Source organism: Tenrec ecaudatus, chromosome 3 (assembly GCF_050624435.1).
Source record: "Tenrec ecaudatus isolate mTenEca1 chromosome 3, mTenEca1.hap1, whole genome shotgun sequence".
Classification (NCBI taxonomy): domain Eukaryota; kingdom Metazoa; phylum Chordata; class Mammalia; order Afrosoricida; family Tenrecidae; genus Tenrec; species Tenrec ecaudatus.
The window spans coordinates 143,868,675-143,895,018 of NC_134532.1; the positions used below are offsets into that span (position 1 = coordinate 143,868,675).

General features: G+C 50.2%; 1 protein-coding gene across 2 annotated transcripts; it reads right to left on the minus strand.

The window, feature by feature from the left end:
* Positions 1–1,950: 1,950 nt before the first annotated feature.
* PRDM8 (PR/SET domain 8) lies at positions 1,951–21,560 on the minus strand. 2 transcript variants are annotated; one of them, XM_075544145.1, is made up of 6 exons: positions 21,346–21,560; positions 8,942–9,050; positions 8,418–8,551; positions 5,739–5,959; positions 4,586–4,817; positions 1,951–4,203 (listed from the first exon to the last, which is right to left on the minus strand). In XM_075544145.1, exons 4-6 carry the CDS (start codon positions 5,955–5,957, stop codon positions 2,690–2,692), a joined length of 1,965 nt encoding a protein of 654 aa, XP_075400260.1. In that variant the 5' UTR covers positions 5,958–5,959; positions 8,418–8,551; positions 8,942–9,050; positions 21,346–21,560; the 3' UTR covers positions 1,951–2,689. The 2 variants fall into 2 exon arrangements, with proteins under 2 accessions (XP_075400260.1, XP_075400261.1); XM_075544146.1 differs by lacking the exon at positions 8,942–9,050.
* Positions 21,561–26,344: the final 4,784 nt, after the last annotated feature.

Consider the following 26,344-nt stretch of genomic DNA (forward strand, 5'->3'; position numbering starts at 1 on the left):
GCCTGGCTGTTGGATCCTAAAGTGCAGCGCGATCCCACCTACCTCGAGTGGGGCAGTCCATCCACCCATGCTAGGCTTTCTTTCTGGCTGGGTGATTCAGCTGCCGGCCAAAAGAATATGGGAGAGGTGTCTACAGGTGTCCTTCGAAAATCTGACTTTAGACTATGAAGAAATCCTTTAAAAAACAAAACAGGATTTGCTTACTTTTTTGGCAGATCTCCCTGTATGGATTCCCAACAAGCAATGGCTGGCATTGAAGAGAAGACTTTGGAAGGACTGGGATAGAAGGGAAGAGGCATTCAAGTTTCTTGGAAAGTTACCCCCATAGGACCGCCTTGGTTGTTAGTTTGCTGGTTTTAGATACTTTTGCTCTTGCATTCACTAGCATCTCAGACATGGATGATTTCATCTGTCTTTCGGGTATTGTGATTTGAGGATGCCTTGAGTTACACTTCTTATATGGGAATCCAAATGTTTTTCTAGTTTCTTCCCATGAAATTTTCTTAACAACACATCTCGGCCTTCTCTCTAGATCAGCCACCTTTCTTCCCCCTCCCCTTGACATTTAATTAAAGCTCAATCAACTCACTAGAAGAATTATTCCCTTCTCCCCTCAGTGTTTTTAGTACTTGAGAGAGAACAGAAATTACCTCATCCATTTTACAGCGGGAGGCAAAATTCAGGGAAGTCAAATTACCCCAATAAGTAACATCGAGTCCCACAAATGTACTAGCCATGAATAGCAGGACACTCGTCTGAGAAAAAATGTAGATAGAGGAGAGGGCTCGAATAAGGTCTGGGCCAAGACTTGGCATTTTGGACTCTTTCTCTCGTCATACTTTATTAAAGATGCATTCCTGAGATTATCTAGGAAAACCCAGAGCAGGCCTCAAAGAAATGGTGCCCCTTCCCAAAAGTGCCTAGATGATCTAAGAGAGCCAATCTGCTTTCTTACTAATTAGAATCACATGCTATATGGGTACGCTATTTTGTCTTACCCTGATTTAATCATAATTCACTCTGTCATTGCTCTAGTACAGTGAAAAATTAAAAGCACTTTTAGGAAAACGTCATTACAAGTGTCCTTTTCTGACATAGGTGAAGGAAGGCAGGCTACGAAGGAAGAAGCAATAGGAGCGTGCACTTCCTAAAATAAATGAATACTTCCACAGTAACTCTGTCTAGTTCATCCACAGAGTGACTGTGAAGATGCCCATGGATTTGGTACTCTACCCTAACACCTAATAAAGGATTGCCATCCACCTTTACCTAATGGTTGCTAAACACCATGCACACACAGCCACATCTATGTTCCGTTTAACTAGGAAACACTGTCAGTATATTAAATGTACAAAGGAACTTGTGAACACCAGGCGGGTGGGAGGGAAAGGGAGAACATTATCTGTTGAGTTCGTCGGTGTTGTAATTTCTCCAGACTAGTGTTTTTGGAGCCTTTGGAAAGGAAGCTGGGCCCTACAATCACAGCCCATCACAGGAATCCTGATCGTTTAAACACGCTCCACAGGAACGCCTAATGAATATGACCCTCCGGTGAAAGGTCTTGGACTGGGAGATACTCTCTCATGGAGGCATCATTGGTAGAACTGTAAGTGAACTTCTCATTTGGGCTCCATGATCCAGGCTTGAACATTTTCATTTGTCTCTGGCCATTTATGAAGATGCCAATCATTCCACTGCTGAAAAGTGCGCTGACATCCAGTGACAAGTTAGCATCACGGCAAGCATCCTTGTGGGAATAATATGTCCTCTGATCCAGACACCTAACATGTTCTAGCTAAAGGTTTTCCAAATGATCATCAAACCTTCTTTCAGTTTGAGGCTCTAACTTCGCTTAGATTGATGCAAGTGGGGCATTTATTTAGCTACCCAAAATATTTTAAAGCAATTTCAAAGTGATTGCTTTGAAGAAAATAGTCATTTATTGTCAAAGCATCCAACATACCCGGATAAACTATAAAGTTTAATAAATCTTTTCAGGGGGAAAAAAAGAAACACATAACTATTCAGACTCCATGTCACTGGCACAAAATTACACTTTGTATTAAAAGGAAATACATATTTACATAATTGATGACATTCTTCATTGAAGTCCATAATCATTTCATGATACATGCACTTCCCCCTGGAAACTGAAATCGATTCACAGCCCCCTTTTTATTCGTTTTATTTATTTTTGTAAGAACACGAGCAGTCATCCAGAAATGCAGAAAGCATCTCACCCTCCTCCATATCTAAAATAAAATTTGCCCTCACATATAGTTACTACCTCTCACCTGTAAGTGCTTAATAATTTAAGTAGAAACGTCGTATGACAAATGCATCAATATGTTGCAATATATGACATTTTAAAAATGTACCTTTGTGTTTTGGAAAAGTGAAAATGCGTGCATTTCAAAAGCAAGCCCCTCTCCCCAATAACCCCACCCAATCAAAAATCCACCATCTTGTCTCCTGTGGATGGGTAAACATTTGAATGAGGGTGTGTGTGTGTGTGTGTGTGTGTGTGTGTGTGTGTGTGTGTGTGTGCTGGGGTGGGTGGGGAGGGTAAGCGGTGGGCTTGCGTCCGGGTGGCGCGTTGCGGAGCTCAGGTTGGTGGCAGATGTCCTCCGTGGTGCGTTCGTTCCAGCAGGTGGCCCGACGGCGCGCGCGTGCGCGCTCACGGGCTGGGTCAGTTATGCGAGGTCATGTGCCTGGAGAGGTGGTGGCGCTCCCTGAAGGACTCGTTGCAGATGGGGCACTTGAGCTTCTCCTCCCGCCTCCGTTTCACCAGGGGCTCCAGGGCGTACTCCTTTTTGTGGTGCGAGCGCATGTGGTACACCAGGTCGGAGGTCATGCGGAAGGAGGCGTTGCACTTGGCGCACCAGTTCTGCGCGGGCAGACACAGCGAGGTGAAGGAGGGCGGCAGCAGCGTCAGCGCCGAGGGCAGCTGCAGCTGCAGGGGCCCCGCGGCCGCCGCCGCCGCCGCCGCGCTCTTGGGCCAGAAGGCGGTGGCGTAGACGAAGGGGCTCTGCTTGGGCAGGCCGCCCCCCGCGCCGCCGCCGCCGCCGCCCGCCAGGGTCCCGCAGCCGCCGCCCAGGTCGCCAGCGCCCTGCAGCTTCACGGCCAGCGGGTCGGCGGCGGGGTAGAGGCGCGTGGGCCCCACGGCGTCGCCCGGGTGGCAGGGCTCCAGCGCGCCCAGCTTCTGGCCCAGCACGAGCGGCGGCAGCTGCGCGAAGGAGCGCGCCGGCTGCGAGAAGGCGCTCTTGCGCTCGTCCGCCGCCGCGCCGGGGCCCCCGCCCGCCGGCCCGCCGCCCAGCTGCGGCAGCGACGTGAAGGCGCTGCCCCGCGCCGGGCTGCCGCCCTCCAGCCGGCCGGCCAGCGGGCCCCCGGGCCGCGGGGCCAGCAGCTTGTCGGGGCCCGCGGGCGACGCGGCGGCGGGCGTGGACGAGCCGCCGCCGCCGCCCGCGTCCGGGTCCTCGGCGGCCGCAGCCGCGCCCCCGCCGTCGGCGGCCGCGTCCTCCGGCGGGCCCCCCGCGCGCGCCGCCTTCTTCACCTCCACGAAGGCGCTGCGCTTGGCCTCGGCCGTCTCGGGGCTGGGCGGCGCGAAGAGGCGGCCGTTCTCCTCCAGGCCGAAGTAGCTGCCCGCGGCGCGGTACTGCTGCGGCGTGCACACCAGGTCCTCCTTGGAGGCCGGCGCGGGGCGCTCTGCGAAGCGCGCTCGGCCGCCGCCCTCGGCCGCCACGGCCTCCTCGGGGAATTTCCTCTTGCCCTGGGCGCCGCCCTCGGGGCTCCGCGCCGCCTCCGGGGGGCCGCCGGCCAGGCCCCGGGCGGGGGAGCAGCTGCGGCCGCCCCGGGAGTTCTCCAGCTCCCGGGCCAGGTTGTGGAAGTCCGTCGAGGGCTTGGCTGCGCCGCTGGCCACCGGCGGGTTGCTGCCGTCGGGGGTTGGGGCCGGGTAGTGGTGGATGGGGCCGGCTTTGCAGAATTTGGGACCTGGGCCTAAGGGGGGCTCCTGTGGCTGCTGGTGGGGGTCTTTGGCGCCGCCGCCGCCGTGGTCCTTGGCGCCCAGGCCGCCGCCATGTTCGTCTGGGGAGCTCAGCTCGGGGCCGGGCAGTCTCTTGGGGCAGCGGAAGCGCAGGTGCGCCGAGTAAGGGAACTCGAACTGGAAACGCTGGCTGCATTCCAGGCAAGTGTAGGGGGACGAGCCTGCAGAGCCAGCAAACGCCACACACACACACACACACACACACACACACACACACACACGAAACACCACGCGGTTACTGAGGATTGACCCCCGGCCCAGTTTCCAAGGACCCCTCCTTCACAAACCCACCCTTCCCTCCCAGGCGGGGCCTGAGTCTGTGAGACGTTTTTTGCTGATTTGGGGGAGCAAACTTGATTAAACTAAGTGTCCCTGGGTCCCCCTAGATATATCCTCACCGATATGCCCAACTGCATCCCAGCTGAGGCAGCAAGGAGGAAAGGCGCGGCCTCGTGCCATGGGGGGGGGGGGGAAGAGGGCCCATCGCTGCCCTCCCTTCCCGCATCTCCCTTCTCTAGTGATGTGCCCCACCAGCCAACCTACCATTCATTTTGCCGTGGGATCGAGAGGGGCAGAGCAAGAGCAGCTCAGTCAGTTCTTTCCCGTACCAAACCAGTAACTCTTCGTCTTTGGCAATTCTGCGGAGGGAGCGGTAAAACAACTGTCCGTTTTTGATGTAGGCTTCAAGGTTCTGTTCTTCTTTATCTCTGGCTGATTGGACCAGACGCAGCCACATGAGACCTTCTGAGGAACCATTTGCTGCCGAGGTGTCCACCTACAGTTTACAGCAGAGAAGAAGGAAGAAGGGGCGGGGCGGGGCGGGGAGAGAAAGGGCAAGAAGGAGACCTGGGTGAGGAAATGAAGCCGAAGAAACCAGGACCCTGTCCCAGGAGCTCCAGCTGCCAGAAACCTGGCCACGTTAAGACCCAGACTCGAGTTTGCCACCCGTCAGCAGGCTGGACATCCTCGGATTCCCTGCATCCAGTCATCCTGGTGGATTGTTGAGTCATCCTTCTGTACTGGTTGAAAACCAAATAAGCAGGTTTCTTCTTACACTCCCAAGACACCTTGGTCTCTTGGCATTTTCTTTTTAAATTATCCCACATTACAAAAGCGTGGAGGAAGTGGGGGTGGTTTACTTACTTTGTAAGGAAGGAAAATCAAGCTTAGATATTAGGAACTACCTTGTGACTTCCCTATTCCTAATTTTGCTTTTTTCTCTTAGTAAAGAAAGAATAGTTAAGGAGAGGCTTTTTTATCCTTAAACTTAATCCTGTGGACTCAACATGCTCAGAGGTCAAAATCATTAACATTTTGATTTAAATACAAAACTCTGGGCACCAGCTCAAGTTACCACGGAAAGTTGCCCCCAGACTTTTTAGGTTGGAATGCTGAAGTACCTGGTTTTAGAATTTTGAATACAAATAGCTCTCACCCCTCAGGAAATCACCCAGAGCTAAGAAAGTCAAATGTCCAGCCTGCTGGGAAGTCCAGCATAGAGATTCAATACATTCCAAATGAAACATTGTCACCCATTCTAGAAGAGGAGTGGCTACTACTCTCATTCAGCACAGTGTTCATTTTCTAGAGCTCTTCTCCACTCAGAATTCACCGCAGCTTGTTAGAACCATGACCTTGGTCCGTATTCAACAGAACATTACTTTCATACACCTCCACAAAATGGGGCAAGACTTACCCGGAAGATATAAGGAACTGTTCTCTTGTCAGTAGACTTAAGAGCTATGAAAGCTATGCTGTCGTATAGGGAAGTGTGGCTCAGGACGCAAGGACCAAATATAGCATTCTCAGGGATGTCACAGGTGGTATAAACGCTGGTAAAAATATCTGTCAGACATTGTTGGACAGCCTTGGCATCTCCATCCCAGATGCCTCGGTGGATGCTCAAATCTTCCATCACTGGAGACAGATACACAGACAACGAACATAATTCACTACTGCTTCATGAATACAAGCAATAGATTTCAACTATTAAAACATTCTTTTCCTTGAACTGGGCTGATTTTTATGTACCCCCTGTTCCAAGAAGAAAGCCAGTGGCATATCTGCCATCTTTTAAAGATGCCAACTAGGGGCTGTGTTCTTGCTTTTGTTTTTGATATTTGGAATAGGGTGCTCCAGAGTAGTTTGACTGCTTGGGAGAAAGAAGGGTGGTGGTGGTGGGGGGAAGGTAAGGAAATCAACCATGCCCTTTCTGTATTACCTGGGCAGAGGAGGGGCTAGCTTTTGGGGGTCAATGGTGAGGGGAGAACAATATGATTTTTTTACTACCCTGACTAAAAGAAACTTCAGACGTGTGTGTGTGTGTGTGTGTGTGTGTGTGTTTGGGGGAGTGGGATAAGAAGTTCTCTCTTCTTGTGTGTATGGCCCAGGCAGGCCCAGGTGCAGTGTTTCCTTGTCTGATACACAAGGTCCCTATGTCTGAACATACTCAATGGCACCTAACAACAACCACAGTCTCTCCTCTGCTTTCCTGCTTTTCTGTCCTGTGTATTGAATTGGTGCCTTAGAGCTGACACCCGCCCCCCTTCTTCCAAAGAGGGGAGCAGCATTAAGGAGCAGGCGGAGACAGCCGAGCATAGCGAATGGATTTCAAGTGGAGTGTCAGGGCCACTGATTCCATGTCAGCTAACCTTTCTTTGCAGCCTACAAGAGGGGATGTATGTCTTCTCATTATCATAATCCACAGCACTGTCCCTCGGAGGCTTTAATTAAAAGCAGCAAGCAGAGGTAATTATTTTTTCTCGACATGCTTATTTATGGATGAGGGTGAATCCCAGTTACCTTGTTATACAAGGGAGTAGATTGAGTCGCATGTGGCCTATGGAGGGATCAGGTAGGTACAGGGCGGGCCCAATGTGTCCCCTGTCTGAAATGCCCTGTGTGCAATGACTGGTGAATTCAAGCTCCCTCAGAAGCCTCTGTCTCAGCAAGAGGGGGCAGACCCGCTTGAATAGTCCACAGTGGGTCCTCCAGCTGTTTAATCCACAGCAATTTAGAAAGTAATGCTCCAATGGAGGGCTCTCTATTAAGCTGTCAGAATGGGATCTTTCTCTGCCTCTTTCCTAGGACACCCGCTAAAAGACTTAGCATGAAAAAAAAACCACAAAAAAACAAGCAACAGCCAGCCAGACAAACACACACAAAGGGCCGGTATTTTCAAACTGGCTTGGAACTCACTGAATGTTCACTTTGTCTGACTTATCCAGAGCTTTCCCTGACGGTGTTGTCATTGATAACAATTTGTGCATATTGCGTACAAGTCGCAGGAAAGAATGGGCCTGCTTCTTGTCCTGAGAAGCTGTTCGTTACTATTAGTAACATCCATTTTATTGACATGTTTGTGAACCGAGTCATCTTGTCCATGTGGTTTCCAGGTTTGTTTGCTTGTGTGCGGGTTTTCCAGACTCCAGCTATCAGAGACTGGCGCTTTGCTTCATTCATTCCGCAGCATCCCCCAAATGTCAACTACTGGGTTGTGTCTTCCAAACCGTAGAAATAGAACCCCATCGGGGTAAAAATTTACTTTATCGTGCGACTGCACTAAGAGCCAGGCCCTTTAACCCTGCACCGGTAGGTAGCTTTGCTGGCTGTGGACTGCAGATACCATGCAAGTAAAGCAACCACGGCAGCAAAACTTCCGGACCTCCCCTCTCCGTTTCAACAGATCCTATGCCTCCCCTTTTCAGTTTCTTCCAATGCAGCGTTTTAGCCTCCAATTTCTCTCGGTCTTTGAAAGTCTCTTTCACACAAGCGTTTCATTGTGCGGGAGGTCGCCCGTCACTTCGGGCGACAGCAGGGACGCGGTCATTAAAATGCAGTTTCACCTAACAATACGGAGAAGAGGTCCTCGCCCCGCCGCCGGAACAGAGCTCGGCTCTGCCGCGGCCCGAGCCGCCCCAGACTCGCGCGGGTCACAATAAGTCCCCCCGGGGGGTTCCCCAGCGCGCAGGCTACAGCCCGAGTGCGTCCGTCCTGCGCAGTCGCCCTCACCATCTAACCCGTCACCGCTCGGCCACACGTCTAGCTCCTCGCCCGTCCTCCCCGGAGCAGGGTGGAGGGCATCCTCCCGGAAACCGGCTAGACTCACCGAAAACCCGAGGCTGCAAGGACCGGTCTACCTCCCGGCGCAGGCATTGTCTAGCGGCCGCGCGCTCCCCGGCCGCTCGCTTCTCCACTGAAGTGCTCCCCACCCGCTCCTCCTTTTGTATACTCTAATTGGTAGTACAGATCCCCTCAATAATTACTCCCCTCTTTTGCTGGAAAATGAGAAGGGGAGAGGGTGACAAAATTTTCCACTCCTCACCAAACCTGCCTTCCTCCCATCCCCCTCCCGCATCAATGCAAATGGACTTACCAGGAATAAGGTCAAGATCAAATCGCTCAAATAGGCCACCTGGTATTCCGGAGAAGCAATCGCCTGTCCCTTTTTGCCTATTGTATCAATGTATTTCCATGTCAAGAGGTGTTGGGGTGGCTGTCGGGTAGGCTCTGCGTAAAGAGAGATCGAGAGATGGAGAAACGTGGGGGGGGGGCGAGAAGCGGAGAGAGTTGTACAGATGGACTCGATGCAGTGACTGACTGGCACGCAGACACACACTTTTTGTTTGCTGCACATAATCTGCCCAATGACGCGTGACAGCCCACGTCCCCTCCCTTTAACTCTTTGCTGGGCTGGGCGCTGCCTCCGGCGCCGCCTGCCTCTCAGCCACCTCCCCCGCCTGCCCGCTTTTCCGCAGGTCCTGTTCGCCTCCCTGGGTGACTACGCCTTTCGGAGCGCGGCCACCCCCCTGCCCGCCCCCCGCCCCCCCTGCCCAAAGTTCTGTCCCGCGGAGATTCTTAGGAGTAGGAAATCCGTTTCGGGATCGAAAAGGAAGGTACCTAACGGGCTGCCGACAGCCTTTTCTGTTTTGCTTGGCAGTTGGAAAACCTCTAGCCAGGAGCGGGCCACCCACTGCGCGCGGACCTCGAGGGCCGTCCGGAGTGAGTTCTGCAAAGGGGGACGGGAGGGGAAGCAGAGGGGGTCAGGTTTAGCCCCGGGAAAGTCACTGACCACTGGCCCGCAGCTGTTTGGCACCGCGAGTGATGAACATATGCCAGCCTTGTCCAGGGGCGCCCACCCTGCCAATCACCCCCCTGTGCAAGATTCAGGAGGCATGCTCTTTGCAGGGAATCAGGCTCCGACTTCCTGTGGACCTGGAGGGTGGGGGGCAGGGGGCGGGGAGCGGGGACTCTGCCCGACCTTGGAAGGGTCCCAGGAGGAGGATGGCTGGGCTAGGCTTAGGGAGGTGCGGAAAGCCCGGGTTATTGGCCTCAAGCGGTTGCTGTTCTTCCACCCTCAGTCTGGGCGTTCTGCATCGTCCTGGGGGCGGGGGTGTCCCAGGACGAGGACCGCCGACCCTACAAGATCTTGGGGTGAGGGGAATGGGAGTTCAAAATAAAAAAGATTATGAAGATGAGCTTCGGAGACCTTCTCAGGTCCCAGCGGTGGGGGAGAGCAGGAAGGAGTTGCCACAACCGACAGAGGCGTCTGGTTGGTGCACTAAGCAGCTCGGAGGCGCTCGCTCGCAGGCTTGCTCACCCCTCGGGTGCAGCATCTGATGCTAATGCCTGGAGGGTCTTTAACAGCCCTGAAGTGCCTGCTTCAAAGGGGAGGGCGACACATTTTCGCTAGGAGATCCCCAGGCTCTCCCTCCGAGGCTCGGTTCTCCACTCCTGTGGGAGGGAGGAAAGGCCTTGGAGTGGGATAGGCTCCCCCATCCCTCCAGCTCCACCCCCTACATCCCTACATCGAAGTGGACAATCTGTCAGCTTTAGGGGAAATCGGATTGTGTATCCCGCCAAACCGGACGAGGCAAGAGCCATGATTTAAGGATAAGACTGTCTCATTACCCTTCGCCACGCGGGATTGAAATAAGGTGAGTATAGGAGTGATTGGTAACCAGGAGATTAAGAGAACAGGTTGCCTACTGAATTAATCTGACCCTCGGGAACCCAATGGGATCTCTGCCTTCCTCTTCCCCATCCGAGGTCCTAGAGAGACCAGGGAGATTTGGTCGCGGAGAAAAAGGGCATTTCCCGTGAATTCTCCGCTCTTTGCGCTGGTTCTCTCCGCTCCCCTCTGGTTTGCGCCCCGCCCCCCCCCCCCCCGCCAGCCTCCGGGAAAGTTCTCCCCCTTCTCCCGGGACAGAGCCAGCTGCTGACCTGGACTGGGCTTCTGGGAAGGGAAGGATGCAAACCCCCCATATAGCATGGAGGGCGGATTGGTGCTTTCTTCAATTCAAGGCTACCTACGGACTTTTCAAAGACAGCTGCTTAAACTTCGGTTTCCCTGTCATCCTGAACTATCATTTCTCTTTTATGTAGTTGTACAGAGCTAAGGTGAGGGCAACCCACCAAGTGACCAAGGCTTGGGGCCAGGGGAATCCTTACGTGTCCGTGTCAAAGCATTTGCATCTGTAACTCACTGCTCCTTGCCTTTTGGACTGGCCTCCTCAGAGAGGGTCTGCTCCATTTTGTTAACAAAGGAAAGCGTCCGGCCCCCACCCCACCCCCATCCCAATTGTCTGTAGAAAGAAGCAGAGGGATTCAAAAAGGCCAAAAGCTTTGTCTCCAACATCCAGAAAAAGAAGAAGGGTGGAAGAGCCAGATTCTGAATGGTTCCCAAAATACTGGAGGTTCGCCTCTCAAGGACAGCAAGTCAGGAGGGGAAGAGGCCTAACACATGTGGCCCTAGGACAGTGTCACCTAATACAAGTGAAAGTGTGTTTCAGATGAGGGAGAGCAGAATTCTATTAATTGGTTGACCAGAAAATGCTTTGGTGTCTTCTCTTGCTGTTATTTCAAGAAGGAAAACTTTGCCTTTCCCAGAAAAAGTCACAGGTTTCTATAGCCCCCTGTAAGCCACTCTACACCCTGCTACAGACTGCAAAGATAAATGGGCCCAATCCATAATGCTGTCATTCAAAACACCTCGCCTGGCCTTTCCCTTGTTCAAAGTTGAGGCATTTAGAGGTACCATAACCTAGGCGCCCGTTAGGATAAAACAATGTTTTCTGGAGGAGGTCAACCTTCCAAACTGAGAACAAGCTGACTCGCAGAGGGGAGAGGTGTACCAGAATATGGTCCTCTGACAATGTGCCGCTTCCTCTCCGGCTCATTTTTCTGCCCTTTCAATGAGAGTTTTTCCTCTTTTGTTTTCAGATAAAAGACCGTAGGCTAAACAATTTAAAGCATCTTATGAATCCTAAGAACGTTTTGTCTTATAAGTTAAATGACTTAAAAAGAGCACACACACACACACACACAGCAAGAGTAGCTCTAAAGTGCCCATTTGGGCGATTTTCCAGTGTTCTAAGTAGAACACTTCTTGCTTAGTCAATGACAGTTGCTGATGTGTGGTAAGGAGAATCTACAAAGTCTTTTTATTTCTCTAAGAATTTATGGGTGAAAATGGTACATAAACTACTTTGAAATCACTCTGCAGTCTTAGGGACTGGAACTCACTGGTACTAAATGAAGGGCTGAGACACTTATTCAGCCTCAGACATGACTATAAAAATGCACCTCACCCAGTCGTTGTATCTAATTCACATGGAACAATGAGTTTATGCATATATTTGAAGTTCTTGTCTCTGAGATTTTATTTCCAATTAAAGGACTAGAGGGGTGACAATGAAAAATGAGGAGATGTTCACCTTGTTCTACTTTATAAGGCTTCTTGCACTCACAGTTTGGGGAATAAAAAGTGTGAGCAACTGCATTATTGTTTTGAAGAGATGGAGAGTTTGATGAATGACTCCCAAGGCAGTACATTTTATGACCTAAGTGAGAGGGTGGAGAAAGATAAAGACAAGAAATCTCCTTTATCACAGTATTAAGATGGGAATGTCTTTCTCCTCTCAAGACAGAAAAGTGAGGCCCCAGTACCTCCACTTCTGTGAGGGGAGACTGGAGAAGTCTCTAGGAAATGATTGAGAAGGATTATCGTGTAAGAAAGAAAACATTTGTTAATTTTCCTAGGTCCTGGTTTCTCTCTCTCTCTCTCTCTCTCTCTCTCTCTCTCTCTCTCTCTCTCATCCTAATTCCAAAGCAACACACCAGCAAAAGCTTGGTCATCACAAGAGAAAGACAATTCGTGGTGAAAGAAGAAAACAACAACAACAACAACAAACCCTCAAAGACAAGAGGATGCCAGTCAAGCAGCTTTCCCTTAAGCTTATTGATTTCCAGTGGGATAGTCACTGGAAGGGACTGTGAGAGTTGGAGGAGGGAGAGAGGGAGAGTTCATTGCACTTTCTGGCCTCACCGTCCAGAAGGAGGACCCTGGAAGGGATCTGTTTGACTTGTAGATGGACCAGAAACAGAACTATCCGCTGGTTCGTGGAGGCAAACAACAGCGGTCATGCTAACAGCGCTCATATTCATTTCATGTTACTTTGCCTGCGGCAGAAAAAATGTTACTTCGTAACTTGTTTCTTAAATAGACAGAGTGAGAGATCATCTGCTTATGACTTTTCTAACATCTTGATGAGTAAAGAAGCAGCAAAGATTTGCGGAACAGGATACAGGTTCACAGGGCAGAGGGCATTTTGTTTCTTCTAACTTCACATGGCAAGCCCAGGTTTGGTGGGTTCCTCCCCATAAATATTGTGGCTGGTTCACTGGGTAAGTATTTCCTTTGGCGGGGGGGGGGGGGGGGGGGAGGGGGGGCTGAGAGAGTCAAAGATCTTGGGGCAGACAGTATGCTAGCCAGTGAGGAGGGACTCCAGCACTGACTTGCAGGCATACTTTCTCCATTGTGTTCTATTTTCCCTCTTCTTCAATGAAAGGTAATTGATATTGGTGCTGATGCTGCTCCACCACCACTACCTCTCTCGTTGTTGCTATAATCAATCTGCCTTTCTCAAAGCTCCAACTTTTGAGAGATTCCAACTTTCACTTGCCCTTGTTACAACTGGCCAGCATGGGAGAGCTTTCTTTCAATCCGCCTCACCTCAGGATCTGGGTTGTAGTCAACTGGTGGAATGACTTCTGAGTATGAACTGTTAGGCCTCGTAACCTGGGGATAACCCCCACAGATCTGAAAGCAGTGCTTCTTCCCAACCTGTGTAAGTGTGCTTGTGTATCACAATAGTCAGCATCCCAACTCTCTGGAGGGATGCTCTCCATTCCTCACCTCTCCCCAGATCAATGCCTCCTACTTTGGCAAGTCTTGTTTCCTTTGAAATCCACAAGTTTAAATGTCCCTCACAGGACCCAGAGACCATAACCTTGAAAACATCTTAGTACCAAGGTGGGTGGGGAGAAGGAGATGGAAGCAGGTTCACAGTCAGCCAACTCTTCATCCTCTAGCAAAGCTTTCGAGACGCGGAGGCCCTAGAGTGTCCAGAAGATTCAAATGGAAAAGGGTATGAGATTATGAAAAGACCAATGCAGTGTGTGACAGTGTTGCGAAAAGGGCTCCATGCCATATTTCTTTATATACCAGGAGAGGGAAGATTGTTTCCAGAATCAGCCCCGTGTTGTTCTCTGTGTCATTTGAAAAGAGAGGTAATGTTGGCATACATAGCTTACATCTGAGTAGACTTGCTTCCCTAGGCCCTGATCCCAACTAGTCTTCTGAGATGTGAGATTGGACTGGTGTGGGGTGAACAACAGAAAACCCAGCTGTCCTGGGAAAGAGATCTAGGCAAATGGCTCACATCTCTAGAACTTTCTGGCTTGGAATTAGTCCATGTACTACTCTTCTGAAGCGCAAGTAGAGAGACGTATGCTTTTCTCTGATGCAAAGGGGTAAAAAAGAAAAATGGGGGGGAGGTGTTATCTATTAGTACCACAACCAAGATGGTTTGTATAATTTTCTTAGTGCTTTGGAAATGCAGTTTGATATTTTCACCCACAAATTTTTCTTTCATATCCAAAATGCTCTTCTTCTTATATTACAAATGGAGCTGTTTGAGTGAAAATCATTTTTCATGATTTCCTATTTGAATACACTCCTGTTTAAGGAAAGTTCCTATTCAAATAAATCAATTCAGATAAAAAGGAAGGCCTACAGATATCAACAGATTTACAATTGTGTTTAGACATTATGAATATAAGCCTTTCCTAAATTTGAATACCTAGAAAACAATATAAAGAATTGAAAAATCAACTAGTCACAAAAATATAAACACATAGGACTACTGTATATAATTTTGGATTTACATTAGGAAGTAGAGGAAATTACAGAAAAATGGATTGAAATTATATTTGCTTTCTTCAATTTATTTGAGTCTTTAATAAAGTAGGGCAACTGTAATCAATGGGTAACTTACAGTCTCTAAAGTGTTGATAGAAATGAAAATGAATTATATCCAGTTTTGAAAAATCATTTATAAGTTCATAAGAAGAATAAATGCATGAAATATAATGAAAGGTTGTTGGGATTTCCTGAAGGTCCAGAATTTGAGTTCGACCTGATCAATTCCAGTCCTGTGTTTGTTATGTGTGTTGAAAAAGGGGTGGAGCATTGCTGAGGGTGGGAATAATAAAAAGCCAACTAAAATCCAAAAGCCTTTCAGAAATATCCTCTTCTACGGCATGTTCATAACAGTCAGTGCTTCTGCTGTAAGATCTTTTTGAGAAAATAGAGACCAATTGGTGCCCCCAGAGAAAGAGTTTCATCCTAAAGCATACATTTTCTGCAACAATTTTCATGTTCAGTAACTTGTGCTTGGGTTCAGGTGCCCCAGAAGCATTATTTGCAGTCAGTTAATCGGAGGTAGTAGGAAGTTTATATTATTTCCAGACACACAAGAGGCTGTGCTGAACTGAGTGCAAGTAGCCTCCATTTTTCATCTAGGGATGGAAGGACAAGTTAACTGCTCCTCACAGTGGTGAGACTGAACCAAGAGTTTGGGAGGCAAGGGATGGAAGCACCGGCCACTCCAAGACAATGCCAGTGCCCTGGGTGTCACTAAGGGGTAAGGTGACAAAATGGAATTGGGCAAAGACCAAATGAAGTGAATGACAAGAGCTCTATCTAGAAGAGAAAGGAGCCCAAGTGAGTGGGAGTGTATGTTGGGCTGCACATCTTACAGGCAGTCTTGGAGACTCATGGGAAGAAAGATGAGGCTTTCTACTGGCATAAACAGCTACAGTCTCAGAAACTACAGTGGATGGGTGAGTGGGTGGGGGTGTTGCAGATCTACTAGTGCTAAAATGTCATTATGAGTCAGAATCCTTGGGATAGCAGGGAGTTGTTGAATTGACCCAGGAGAACAGGGGCCCTGGTAGCATGGTAATTATGGGGTGCACTGCTCATTTAAAAGCCAGCAGTGTGAAACTATGGGTAGCTTGCTGGAGAGAGATGAGAAAGGAGTCTTTCTGCTCCTGTCAAGATTTACAGCCTTGGAACTCCTGTGGGAATCTGCTTTAAGGCAGCAAGTTTGCTTTGGGCTCTGGGGGAGACTCAAGTAAGGGCACGGTCCTTATGGTACACGGAAGGGCAGACACTGCTCTCATTTGGAAAAACTAAGGTGTGCAGAGCCTGCTATGCCAACCATAAAGAGACTTGGGCAGGGCAAGAGAAGCCACCTTCAGTGGTTCGCCCTTGTAGAATGCAGCAGGCACAAACCATGAATGTGGGGCAGTAAAAAAGCCACCCTGGCCTCCATTTCCGTCCTGCACAAATCCAGGAAACTTCTACACATGATAACGGACGGCTTTCCGTCCTCTTACTGCGACCCTGTACATGAGTGCCAAGACTGGCTCCTGCTAAGCAATTACTTTCTGCGCAGAAAGGCGACCCAGGGCAGGCGCCTGAAGGACCAGACTCCATGGGCCAGAGGGCAAGCCCCAGCCTGCCCGCGGGACTCCCCACTGGCCCACCCAGGCCTGCCGCCTGTGTTTGCTGGCTCACTCTCTCACTAGAGAGGGTTTTCTTGGTCCAGCTTAGCCTTAGTTTTCTTCCTCAAACAGCTGGCCAGAGTCAGCCCCAGGATCGCGGGAACGACTCAGGGAAGGAAAGGAAAGCGCTCTAGGAAGCCAGTTCCTGAGCGGATGAGGAAGGAGTCCTCCAGGCTGAGCTAGTTTCAGTTCAACCTTGAACTTCCCAGGGAGTTCTCTGGGCCTTCCTCATAGCATAGTCTCCTGGGTTAGAGGCCTGGACCACTGCCCCCAAGACCACAACTCCACCAGGAGAGCTAGCAGGCTTGATTCGAATCATAATGCTGGGCACTTTATGGGTCCCCATCTGAGAACCCCAAGAACTATCAGTCCTCCCCAGGGAGGTTGGGCAGCCCAACAGCACACTCACCACGTGCATAGACCAAAGTCACAGCACATTGTAATACTCAGCTAAGTACTAGCTGCCATTAACTGGGGCATCGTTTTTCTCAAAAGGAGTCCCTGGTGGCGGATCGGGTATGGCGTTGGACTTATAACCCCACGGTCAACGGTTCGAATCCAGTGGCTGGCACTCTCTGGGAGAGAGATGAGATTTTCAGCTCCTGTAAACTGCTACAGCCCAGGAAAGCCTCAGGGATCATTCTACCCTGTCAGTGTTTGCTTTGAGTTGCTTACCGGACAGGGCTTCTAAGAAGACCAGGAGTTGTTGGACCCCCAAAGGTGCTAGGTTCCAACTATCATGGCTGCCCCCACCTCCTCCTGCCGTGAGGGAGAATGGCTAGTGTCCAAGGGGCAGATTGAACTTCTGCCCGTCACCCAAGGCCAAGGCCCTTTCTCTGCAAGCCAAGTGTGAGTGCAGGGCCACGGAGGAAACTCTGGGAGGCCAGGTGTCAGGCCAAGGTAGGAGAGTGAGAAGCAGGTGCACGGACAGTGCCTGGCTTGAAAGCAAGAGACCTGCATCACCCCTGCACTGCCCTAGGTCTCAGTGCGGACTCTGCTTCTTCACACCCAGGAGGCGAAGCTCTGGGCTTGGGAACTGGTGGCCCCAGGCGCCCAGTACAGTCAAGTCTTTGGAGCAAAGGAAAACATGGCGGCCGATAGTGCCTCTCCCAGAAGTGACAAGTCTAGCTGCCCAGATTTCTCACCCATCTGACTCCTTACCAGAGTTTCTGCGGCCTGGTTTACCACCACCACCACCACCCCTGATGCCAGCATGCGGGGCTGTGCGCAAAGCCTTGTGGGCTGTATAGCCGAAGGAGGCCCCAGTCGCGAAGAGGAAGAGCAGCTTCTGAGAGGCCACAAAATGCAGGTCCACAAAGTCATGCTCTGTGGACCTCTTCCCAGCAAAATGTGGCCTCATTCCTGTTCCTTCTGAAAAGTCCCAGTGGCAGTCAGATTGGGGGATCCCAAATTTCAGGTTTGAACCCTGGGCCCAGCTATCTGATGAGCAAAGTAACCTCTCTGAACTTTAATTTCTTCCTTTGGGAAATGACAATACCTATCTCATTGGGTGGCTATGAATTTTGCGAGAGCCCCATACTCTGTTAAGTAGAGGTAATAATACTTAAAGTAGCAGTGATAATAGTATTTAACCAAAGGGGTATTCATAAGAATTAAATGTGACTGACATAGTATTCAGCCTATTACATAGCAGGAGCCCAACAAAGTTAACTATGCCTGCCACTTTGAAATGCTGGGAATACACACACACACACACACACAGGTGTGTGTGTGTGTGTGTGTGTATCATATGTTTCATGGTCCACTTCAGAGAGAAACAATTGGCAAAGGTGCCTCTTGGTATGTGGTAGGGCAGTAGCTTGTGGCTGAAACTGCGGCGTCATTTACGGAATTTGCATGTGTTCCTTTGTGGCCTGTATTCACTTCAGTTTCTAGGAACAACAGTCAAAGTGGAAAGGGCAAAAGAAAAGGGCTCAAGGCACAGAAGTTTTCTTGAATTGAAAGTTGGCCTTTCAAACAGCAGAGAGACAAGGGGTCTGTCTGACGAGGAGGGCTGAGAACGGAGACCCAGAGTTGGGAATGACTTTAGGTAACAGCCCCTGGGAAGGGAAGATTTCAGGGAGGGTGGGGATGGGTGCTGCAGGGAGACAGAATGAACAAGGGATGCGTAGGGAAGAGGAGAAATAAAGCCCAAGAGAAGGAAAGAAAAGAGAAAACATGGGCCTATCTTACAGCATTATTGGCTTTCAGTCTAGAGGTAGTCTTGGCATGTTCCCCAAAGTTTGACAACTCCACTCAAAGTTCCAATCAGGAGTCCCCTTATAGCTCAGGTAGGAGGTGTCCACCTGCATGATCTTATGCCTCATCAGTTCAACAACTTCCACACCAGAACGCTCACTTGACTTTTCAGATGGACCACTTACATGGACACTCCTTGCCCTCTATATTTAATAGCATAATAAATTATAATTCTTCAACCTAGAGAGTAGCAGACAATCTAGCAAAAGATGGTACTAATCCATCATGAAAGATCATACCTCTCTGGGTTGCTCCCCTTCCCCCAGGTCAGAGAAAGCAGATGCAGCAATAAGGGACTACAAGGAGCAATTTCTCTGTTAGAATCGTGACTAAAAAGTGCTATGAGCAGAGAGCAGGATAAAATAAAACCAGTCCCTCAGTGTTTTGACCCCGGGGGCAGAGGAGACAACTGGTGAGAAGGCTCTGCAGCTTGGAAATGATTTATTTTTCCTGGACATAAATCTCACCCCTTGTTCCTCTGCTCAACGAAGCATGATGAAGTCCCTTTCCATAAAGCATTCAGTATTAGAGGCACAAAGCTCCCCCAATCAGAAGCCATCTGCTTCTCCCATAACTGCTGCTCCCGAAGCAGGGAAAGCAGCCGCAGAGAAAGGGCACCACTGTTAGGCTGCTGGACAAACGAGGAGCTTGAATAGCTTTGGTTTTCCTTGTGTATCTGTATCTAGAGAGGCAGGAGAAGAAAGGCTGCATTATCTTGGTGCAACAATTGTAAAACAAAACACGGAAGAGGCATCTAAAGGGCAATATCGCATGCATCAGGGGTCCCCAGATAAAAGGGACACTAACAGATTTATAGAAACCTTTAATTGGTTTTCAATTGAAAGCTCAAGAGGCTGGGGTGAAGCGGTGAAGAGTGGCTAAGCGCTCTCCTTTCGAGGTCTGGAGGCGTGATCGATTTCACCCGGAGGGCAAAGACCATCCTGGCACCTTTGCGAACGCATGCAAAGGAGCAAGGAGCGGGCGCCTCCGCCCTAAGAGCTTTTACTCTTTGGCCCGCACAGATCGGATCAGAACCTAGTCAAACAATCCTTGTGCCTCTCCTTTGGTTTGATAGATGAATGGACTGAGGAGGAAGGAATGGACGCAGGCGTAAAGCGAACTCCTTCCCAGAACAGACGAAAGAGACACCGAGATGAATAAGGCTGGGGCTTTAGACCTGGCCACTCCAGGGGCCTCTTCCTCCTTTGCAGATCTGACCAAGAAAAGCACCCCTGTACTCTCCTGTTAGAGGTCTGGAAGACCTTCGCTGGCACCCTTACGGTTTACTTCAAGTCTCCACGGAGCCAGCCCTTTGTGCCTTCTGCTTCACTCCCAGTGCCGCCACCGGCGGGGGCGCCCAGCAGCCTTGGTGGGCAGTGCCCACCCACACAGAAGCCTCGGACCTCCGTCCACTCTCCCTTCCTCAAGCTCATTTATCAGCCCGACCCTCCATTATCTTGTTCGGTTTCCTAATTAAGCAAAGATAAAAGGCAATGGTGCAAATAACGATTATGAGTGAACTAGAAGCGGATTTTGAAGAAAATGGGAGAAATATGATTAATTAAGAGACATGATAGTGAAATCTCAAGTACAAGGAACAGGCCCCGAGGGGGTAAACCCTGACCCTACTTAAGGAAGCTGTACCCTGCCACCTACTCACACATCCCGAAAGGATACAGCTCTCAAATTAGCCCACTTGGTCAGCGGCCTTTGGAAAGAAGGAAACTGAGTCCTGTCCCCACCCGCCTCTCCGAACCCCTCTAGGAGGCTAATCCTCCCGGCGCTCTGCGCCGCCTCGGCCAGTTTCCAGAGCCGGCAGGCGACTCGGCAGCGGGAGCGCCTTTGGGTTGAAGTAGGAGCCCCGTCCGACTCCAATGCGCCGGACATCCCTTCTCACCGCGTTCCTTGCAGCGTCTGCACTCGCCTCGAGCGAGGCCAGCTCTGGGTGAAATTGCAAGAAGCCCATCTAGTAGGTCAGAGATCGCATTCGCTCGTGTAAGGGATTAATAAAGCCCCTGGCTGATGTGGCTTTCCAGAATTGCGTTCCGGATTAAAAGGCAGCCCCAGCGCGGGCACACATTTTACATTCGCTGCTCCCCGTGATTAATGTTTCCAAGGGGATTTGCGCCGGCAGCTTATGGAGCGTGCTCGCGGGTGTCTAATGCCGGACGGCGCGAGCAGGGGGTCTGAGGGCCGGTGGGCACGCGTCAGCATATTAGGAATTAGCGAGGACGCGGGGGGAGAGGGGGGGGCTCCCGGCGCGGAGGCCTTTTACCGCCCCATTTACCACCCCCATACCCAGCTTTCCAACTGGGAGGAAAACCAGGGCCGCCCCAGGAGGCTGACTTTTGATCTTTTGGGGGGGAGAGGAGGAGGGGATGCTCTTGAAGGTCGGGACTTTGTTGTGGGAGGAAAGTACCGAGCAACAAGTCACTGAACTTCGTGCACGGATGGGAGCGAAATCCTGCGGCGCTCGGCGGCACTCCCAAAGACACCCCCCCCCACACACACACCCCGCAATCAGTCACCGGGACCCTATCTCCAGAGGAAAAGATCGGTGGCTCCCGCGAGCGAGCCTCTCCACAGCCTATCTCCGGGCCGTCTTCCCGGACGCTATGAGAGCCAAGAGTGGGGAGGCGCCGGCGCCCGGGGCTGGAGCTCAGCCCTCCCAGCTCCCTCCCCAGGCGGGCAGACCCTCCCCCAGCCGAGAGAGGGGGCGCGAGGAGAGGGAAAGTTCCGGAGGCCAGCGGTGGGGGGCGGCTGCCCAGAGGCCGGCACCACGTAAAGGAAAGCGGTGGGAACAGAGCAGGGAAAGGCTGTCGGAGCGTGGCAGCGGCGGGCGCGGGCGCGCAGTCCCAGTCTCCGGCAGAAGGGGGCCTCCTTCCCGCGGAGGAAGCCTTCCCCAGGCCGGGGGGGGGGTGTGGGGTGTGGGGGGCGGTACGCCCGCGCCGAGCGCGCCCTCCGGCCCGGGACCCGGGGTGCGGGCGCCCCCTCCTGGCGGCCGCGCCTCCGCTCCCCGCGGGCCCCTGAGCGCCCTGGCGCAGGGGTGGCGCGAGAAAGGGTAGCCTACCGGTGAGGGTGGTACCCTAGCTCCCAGACTCCTCCCGACCCCTCCGGGCCCCGGACCTCCTCACCTAGGGGCTGCGGGCTCGGGGCCCCGCGAGCGCCTCTGCTGCGCGCTCCTCCGGCGACCCCGCGAGCGCCTCGGTCCGAACCCGCAGCCGAGTCCGCCCGCCCCGGAGCGCGGACCGAGGCTCAGCCGCAGCTGCTGGGAGGGAGGAAGCGGCCGCCGGCTGCTGCCGGGCGGCGTCTGGGGGCCGGGAGCGGAGCGCGAGGAGCGGCCATCTGGAGGCTCAGCGGCGGGAGGCGGGCGGGGGGCAGAAGGGGCGGGGTGACTCGCGGAAGGAGGGCGACCGCTAGGGGTGTGCGCGGGGCAGCGGTGCCCGGGCGGCCCGGGAGCGCGCGCGCGCGTCGGCGGGGGGGACCCCGGGGCCGTGGGCACCAGAAGGCCTGCCCCTCTCAAGCCCCAAGGGTAGACTTGCAGAAAGGGCAGGGGACCACCTTGGCACCCTCCCAGCTCCCCCGCTCCCTCTCCCCCACCGGCATGCAAGGCTGTCTGGACACCGCAACCAGGGACAAGGACTTCGGCCAGACGTGGGACGGGGGTGGGGGTGGGTGGGGGCAATGACAAGAGACTACCCTGGGGGATAAATACTCCCTAGTTCCTGCTGGTTGGGGTGCGGATAGCGCTGGGGGAAGGAGATTTTGAAAGAGGTGAGTAGTGTGCTCTTTTCACCGCCTCCGACGCCCCTTAACTTCCAAGGTTGTTCCTTTCTTAACTTTTAAAGACCTTGGCTTTTCTGAGCCTGCAAGGGGAGAACAGCCGCCAGAGAGAGGCAAAGAGAGGTGAAAGTGCAGGAGAGCCGGGAGAAGCAGAGGGAACTCCAGCCCCCTGCAGCTGTGCTGCCTCCGCGGGAAACGCCCTTCAGCCTCCCATCCGCATTAGGGGAGCTGATTGGGCATATGGGCAGTGGCGAGGGGTTTGAATAAAAAATGAAATAAATAAAAGAAAGGCAGACCCACTCCCACCCCAAGGCATTAAAAGACTCCTCCCTCCCTCCCAGCTGTCTCGTGTCCGGCAGAATGGCATTATGTAAAGGATCTGGCATGTCACCCAGTGGCACATCTGGTAGGTGTAGATGGCATTCATTAGCGCGGGGCTTCTACTCTGCTGCATGCCAAAGCCCTGACAGAGATGCCCGCTGCCAATCATTCATTCGCTGCCAATCCCAGAGCGTGGCCGGGTAGGATGGCTCCCTTCCACCCTGGCACCAGGACTAGAGGAAACAATGTGTTGAGATGGTGAGATGGGAAAGGATGAAAGAGGAGCAGGGGGGGGGGGGTGTAAGGCACTCAGCGGATGTGTCCCCAAGGAGATAACCGTGAGAGGAGTCACTGAGCAGGAGACCATATGCAGCTTCTCAGGAGGAAGGTTTGGGCAGGGTTGCCTATGGCTGAATTGGGAAAGGAACAGGAGAACCCTTTGGCAAACCTCGCAATGGAGGTCGATTCTGTAAAACTACTCAAAAGTCAACATTTTACACCCCTAACAGTAAGACGTTGCTGTTAATCCAGAAACCTAACTACCGAAGATCAACTCCTCTTGAGTGGCTTTCTGATGCAGGATCCTCTGCCTTGTTTTAAAAAATGGGAGGGTGGTGGTGCTATTTTTACTGCATTTCAAAGTGCAAAAGTCTTATTTCAGTTCGTATTATTTAAAGGGAGAGAAATATGAACCAAGGAGAGTGAGGGAATGGCCAAACAAAGGCAGAATGCAAAATTCAGAATAGAAGTTCCCTCTTGAGTTGACTTGCTTTTCTTAAGCTTGGTGGTGAGTACCTGGGTGCTCAGTGCACTGCTTTTCTTTGTGACACACATATATTGTATATTTTATACACAGTATTTAGTAGAACAAGCATAACACTATTTAGTGCTTTGATTAATGGAACCTGGATTCAAATTAAATCTAATCTCCCCCTAGTCCTTATCTTTTGGGGAAAAATGGGATATAACGTACATGTACATTTTTAGTGTTTTAAGTATGTGTTGTGGGATATTTGGAACATAGTTTTGTAAAAATTTAATCATGGTTTATCATAAATTTAAATTTAATGGGATATCTTGTATTTAGTAAGTCTGACAACTTGAGTCATGGTCACAAGATGACTGGACATCACACCGTTGAACTAAGAACAAAGAAAGGGTCACAGACAAAAAGGGGTAGTTTCTCTCTCTCATCCTTTCACAACGAACGACATATTTTCACCATTATCTGGCTACTCACAACCAAAACCATACTGCCCTGGAGTCTAATCCAACCTGTCGCAACCGTAAAGGACAGAATGGGTGGGTTTCCACGGCAGTAAATATTGTGGTTATTATGTACCATTGCGTCCCTTCTGACCCACAGAGACCCTGAGAGAGCAGAACAAAACACTGCCTGTTCACGTGTCATCCTCACAGTTGCTCCTATGCTCATTGCCTTTGTTGCAGCTACTGTGTCAATCCTTCCCCTTAAGGGCCTTCCTCCTTTTTACTGCCCCTCTCCTTGACAAAACACCATGTTCTTCTCCGGGACGGCTTTCGCCCGACGACATATCCATTCAAGGAGCACTCCACACACACCCTTCTTGCAAGCAGATTTGCTTGTCCTTTCAGCAATCTGTGGTGCTTTCAGGGTTCTTCTCCAGCACCACAACTCAGATGCAGCCATCCTTCTTTGGTCTTTACTCAATGGCCAGCTTTCACGTGCATATGAGGCAATTGAAAATACCTTGACTTAGTAAATCTTACAAGAGCCAAAAGCCTCATTTTTCTCTCCTAGAGCAGATGATGGGTGTTTGTAATGGTAGCAGCTCAACGCATAACCCAGCAGAGAACCTGTGACGGTGTCTGGTGGAAACGAATCTGTACACTGTGAAAGAGACAGGAGCAAGGGGTTGAGAAGAGCTGGTGCCTTGTAAGCAGAATGCTTGCCAAAACAACTAAAGAGCAAAAGAGCTAATGTTTGCACCAGGCAAGCGCTGATTGCCAAATTATATGGTTACTTTACATAAAGGTCTTCTGTTTTATTATAGCCCTTACAACTTTTAATAATGGATGCTGTACTTGAATTTCAAAATTAATTTATAAATTCTATTTCAAAATAAGAACTCTGACTTAATCAATGTGTTGACAATGCTAAACAAACACACAAACCCAACCCAACTCTACCATTGAGTCGATTCCAACTTTGACATAAACCTGATTTATATTTAAACAAAATAAGTATTTATAAGTGAAAATAGATTTCAAAAAATTCACGGAGCAAGTCCTTTATTTTTAAGTCGATTTCAACAAATTTTTAAAGCCCTATAAAACACTACAATATAAATGAAACTTGGTTACAAATTTAAGTGATACAAAGACAACGGCTTCTGTTTAATTCCAAACTCTATAGTTCATTAGATGTGTGACCTAGGGTATTTTGTAAACTTTCTTTTGGGGCTCTCTGGTGGTGCAGCTGGTTAAGCCACAGGATGCCAACACTAAAACTGGCAGTTCAAACCCACCAGCCATTTCATGGGAGAGCAATAGGCTGTCTGCTCCCATACAGAATGACAACATCACAAGCACTATGGAGCAGTTATACAATATCCTATAGGGTCACTGTATATTAGAATAAATGAGGAAAATGAGGTATTTAAAAAAAATTAACTCTCATTTCCTCATCTAAAAAATGGTTTGTAATGTTGACAATGCTTTTCAGGATTGTGATGAAGCTTAGGGATCACGCTGAAACATGATACTGTACCAGTCAGGAAGACATCAGGGTATATAAATCACCCTGAATGTTTCAAATGAAGAGACTGCTTACAGGGGATGGACAGGTCTTGGGAACAAATGAGATAATAAAGCAACCCATCCACCAGCTCAACAAGAAGTTCTCGTGAGAAGAATTATTGCTTGTGGAGCCTAGGAGAACCACAACTTCCGAGGAAAGGCCTGGCAGCATCACAGTGGCAGTTTAAGAGCACCAAGAGCAGGGAAGAAATACCCCGATGTTTGTTTTCTGCTAGTGTCTTCCGTTAGCCAAATCCAGCAGAAGTTATCCAGTAAGCGAGGAAGGTGATGAAGTCCGTATAGGCCATCTTTTGGGGAGACAGCCAGACGAGACAGCCAGACAACAAAAGGATGGAAAATGAATCTGGGAAGAGAAGGGGAAGATAACCCATACTAGTAGTCACACGAGCATATGACAGCTGCAAACAAGTGGGAAAAGAAATGTCATCAGACCCAGCACTCTCTCTACTTGATATATAGCTGAAGAAATAAGGAACCAAACACAAGCAGATTATGCATGCTCATCTTTGTCGCAACACTCTTGACATTAGCAATGAGATGGAAACACGCTAAATCACCATTGACAGAGGCACAGGTGAACGTTGGTATAGAAATTCAATAGAATACTATGCATCCCTAAAGAATAGTGATGAAACTCTCAAACATCTCATGGCATGGATGCATTTGGAAGATAATATGCTGAGTGAAATCAGTCTCATAAAGACACTGTATGAGACTACTATTATAAAAGAAAAAAAAATCAAGGCCAATGATCTTCATGCCAAAAGAAGCAGACTTCGATGGCTCCAGGGAAACCAAGATGGGGGTTGGGGGGGTGTCAGAGAAAGAAGACAAATAAATTTTCAAATAAAATTGGTACATAGGTAAAAATACAGATAGATAGATACATAGGTTACAAAAGAAGTAGATAATAATGTAGATACCCAGCAGTATAGTTAGATTTTTAAAAATAGATATATGGAAAGATTCAAATCTCTCTTTTTAGTAACATGAACAACAACGAAAAGTTATCTGAGAACTGTACTTACAAACATTTAAAAAATTACTTCTCTTAATGGGAAACTGGGTAGAAATGAAAACATAACTGGCTTTGTAGACTGAAGCAAGTAAGTTTCTGACAATCTTCCCTTCGAGCCCTTTGTCAAGAGTGTTCCTACTAATGTTCGTGAAGGTTTTCTGGAAGCCTCGGAAGATCTTGCAAGTCTAAACTTGGAAGAACTTGAGAGCACA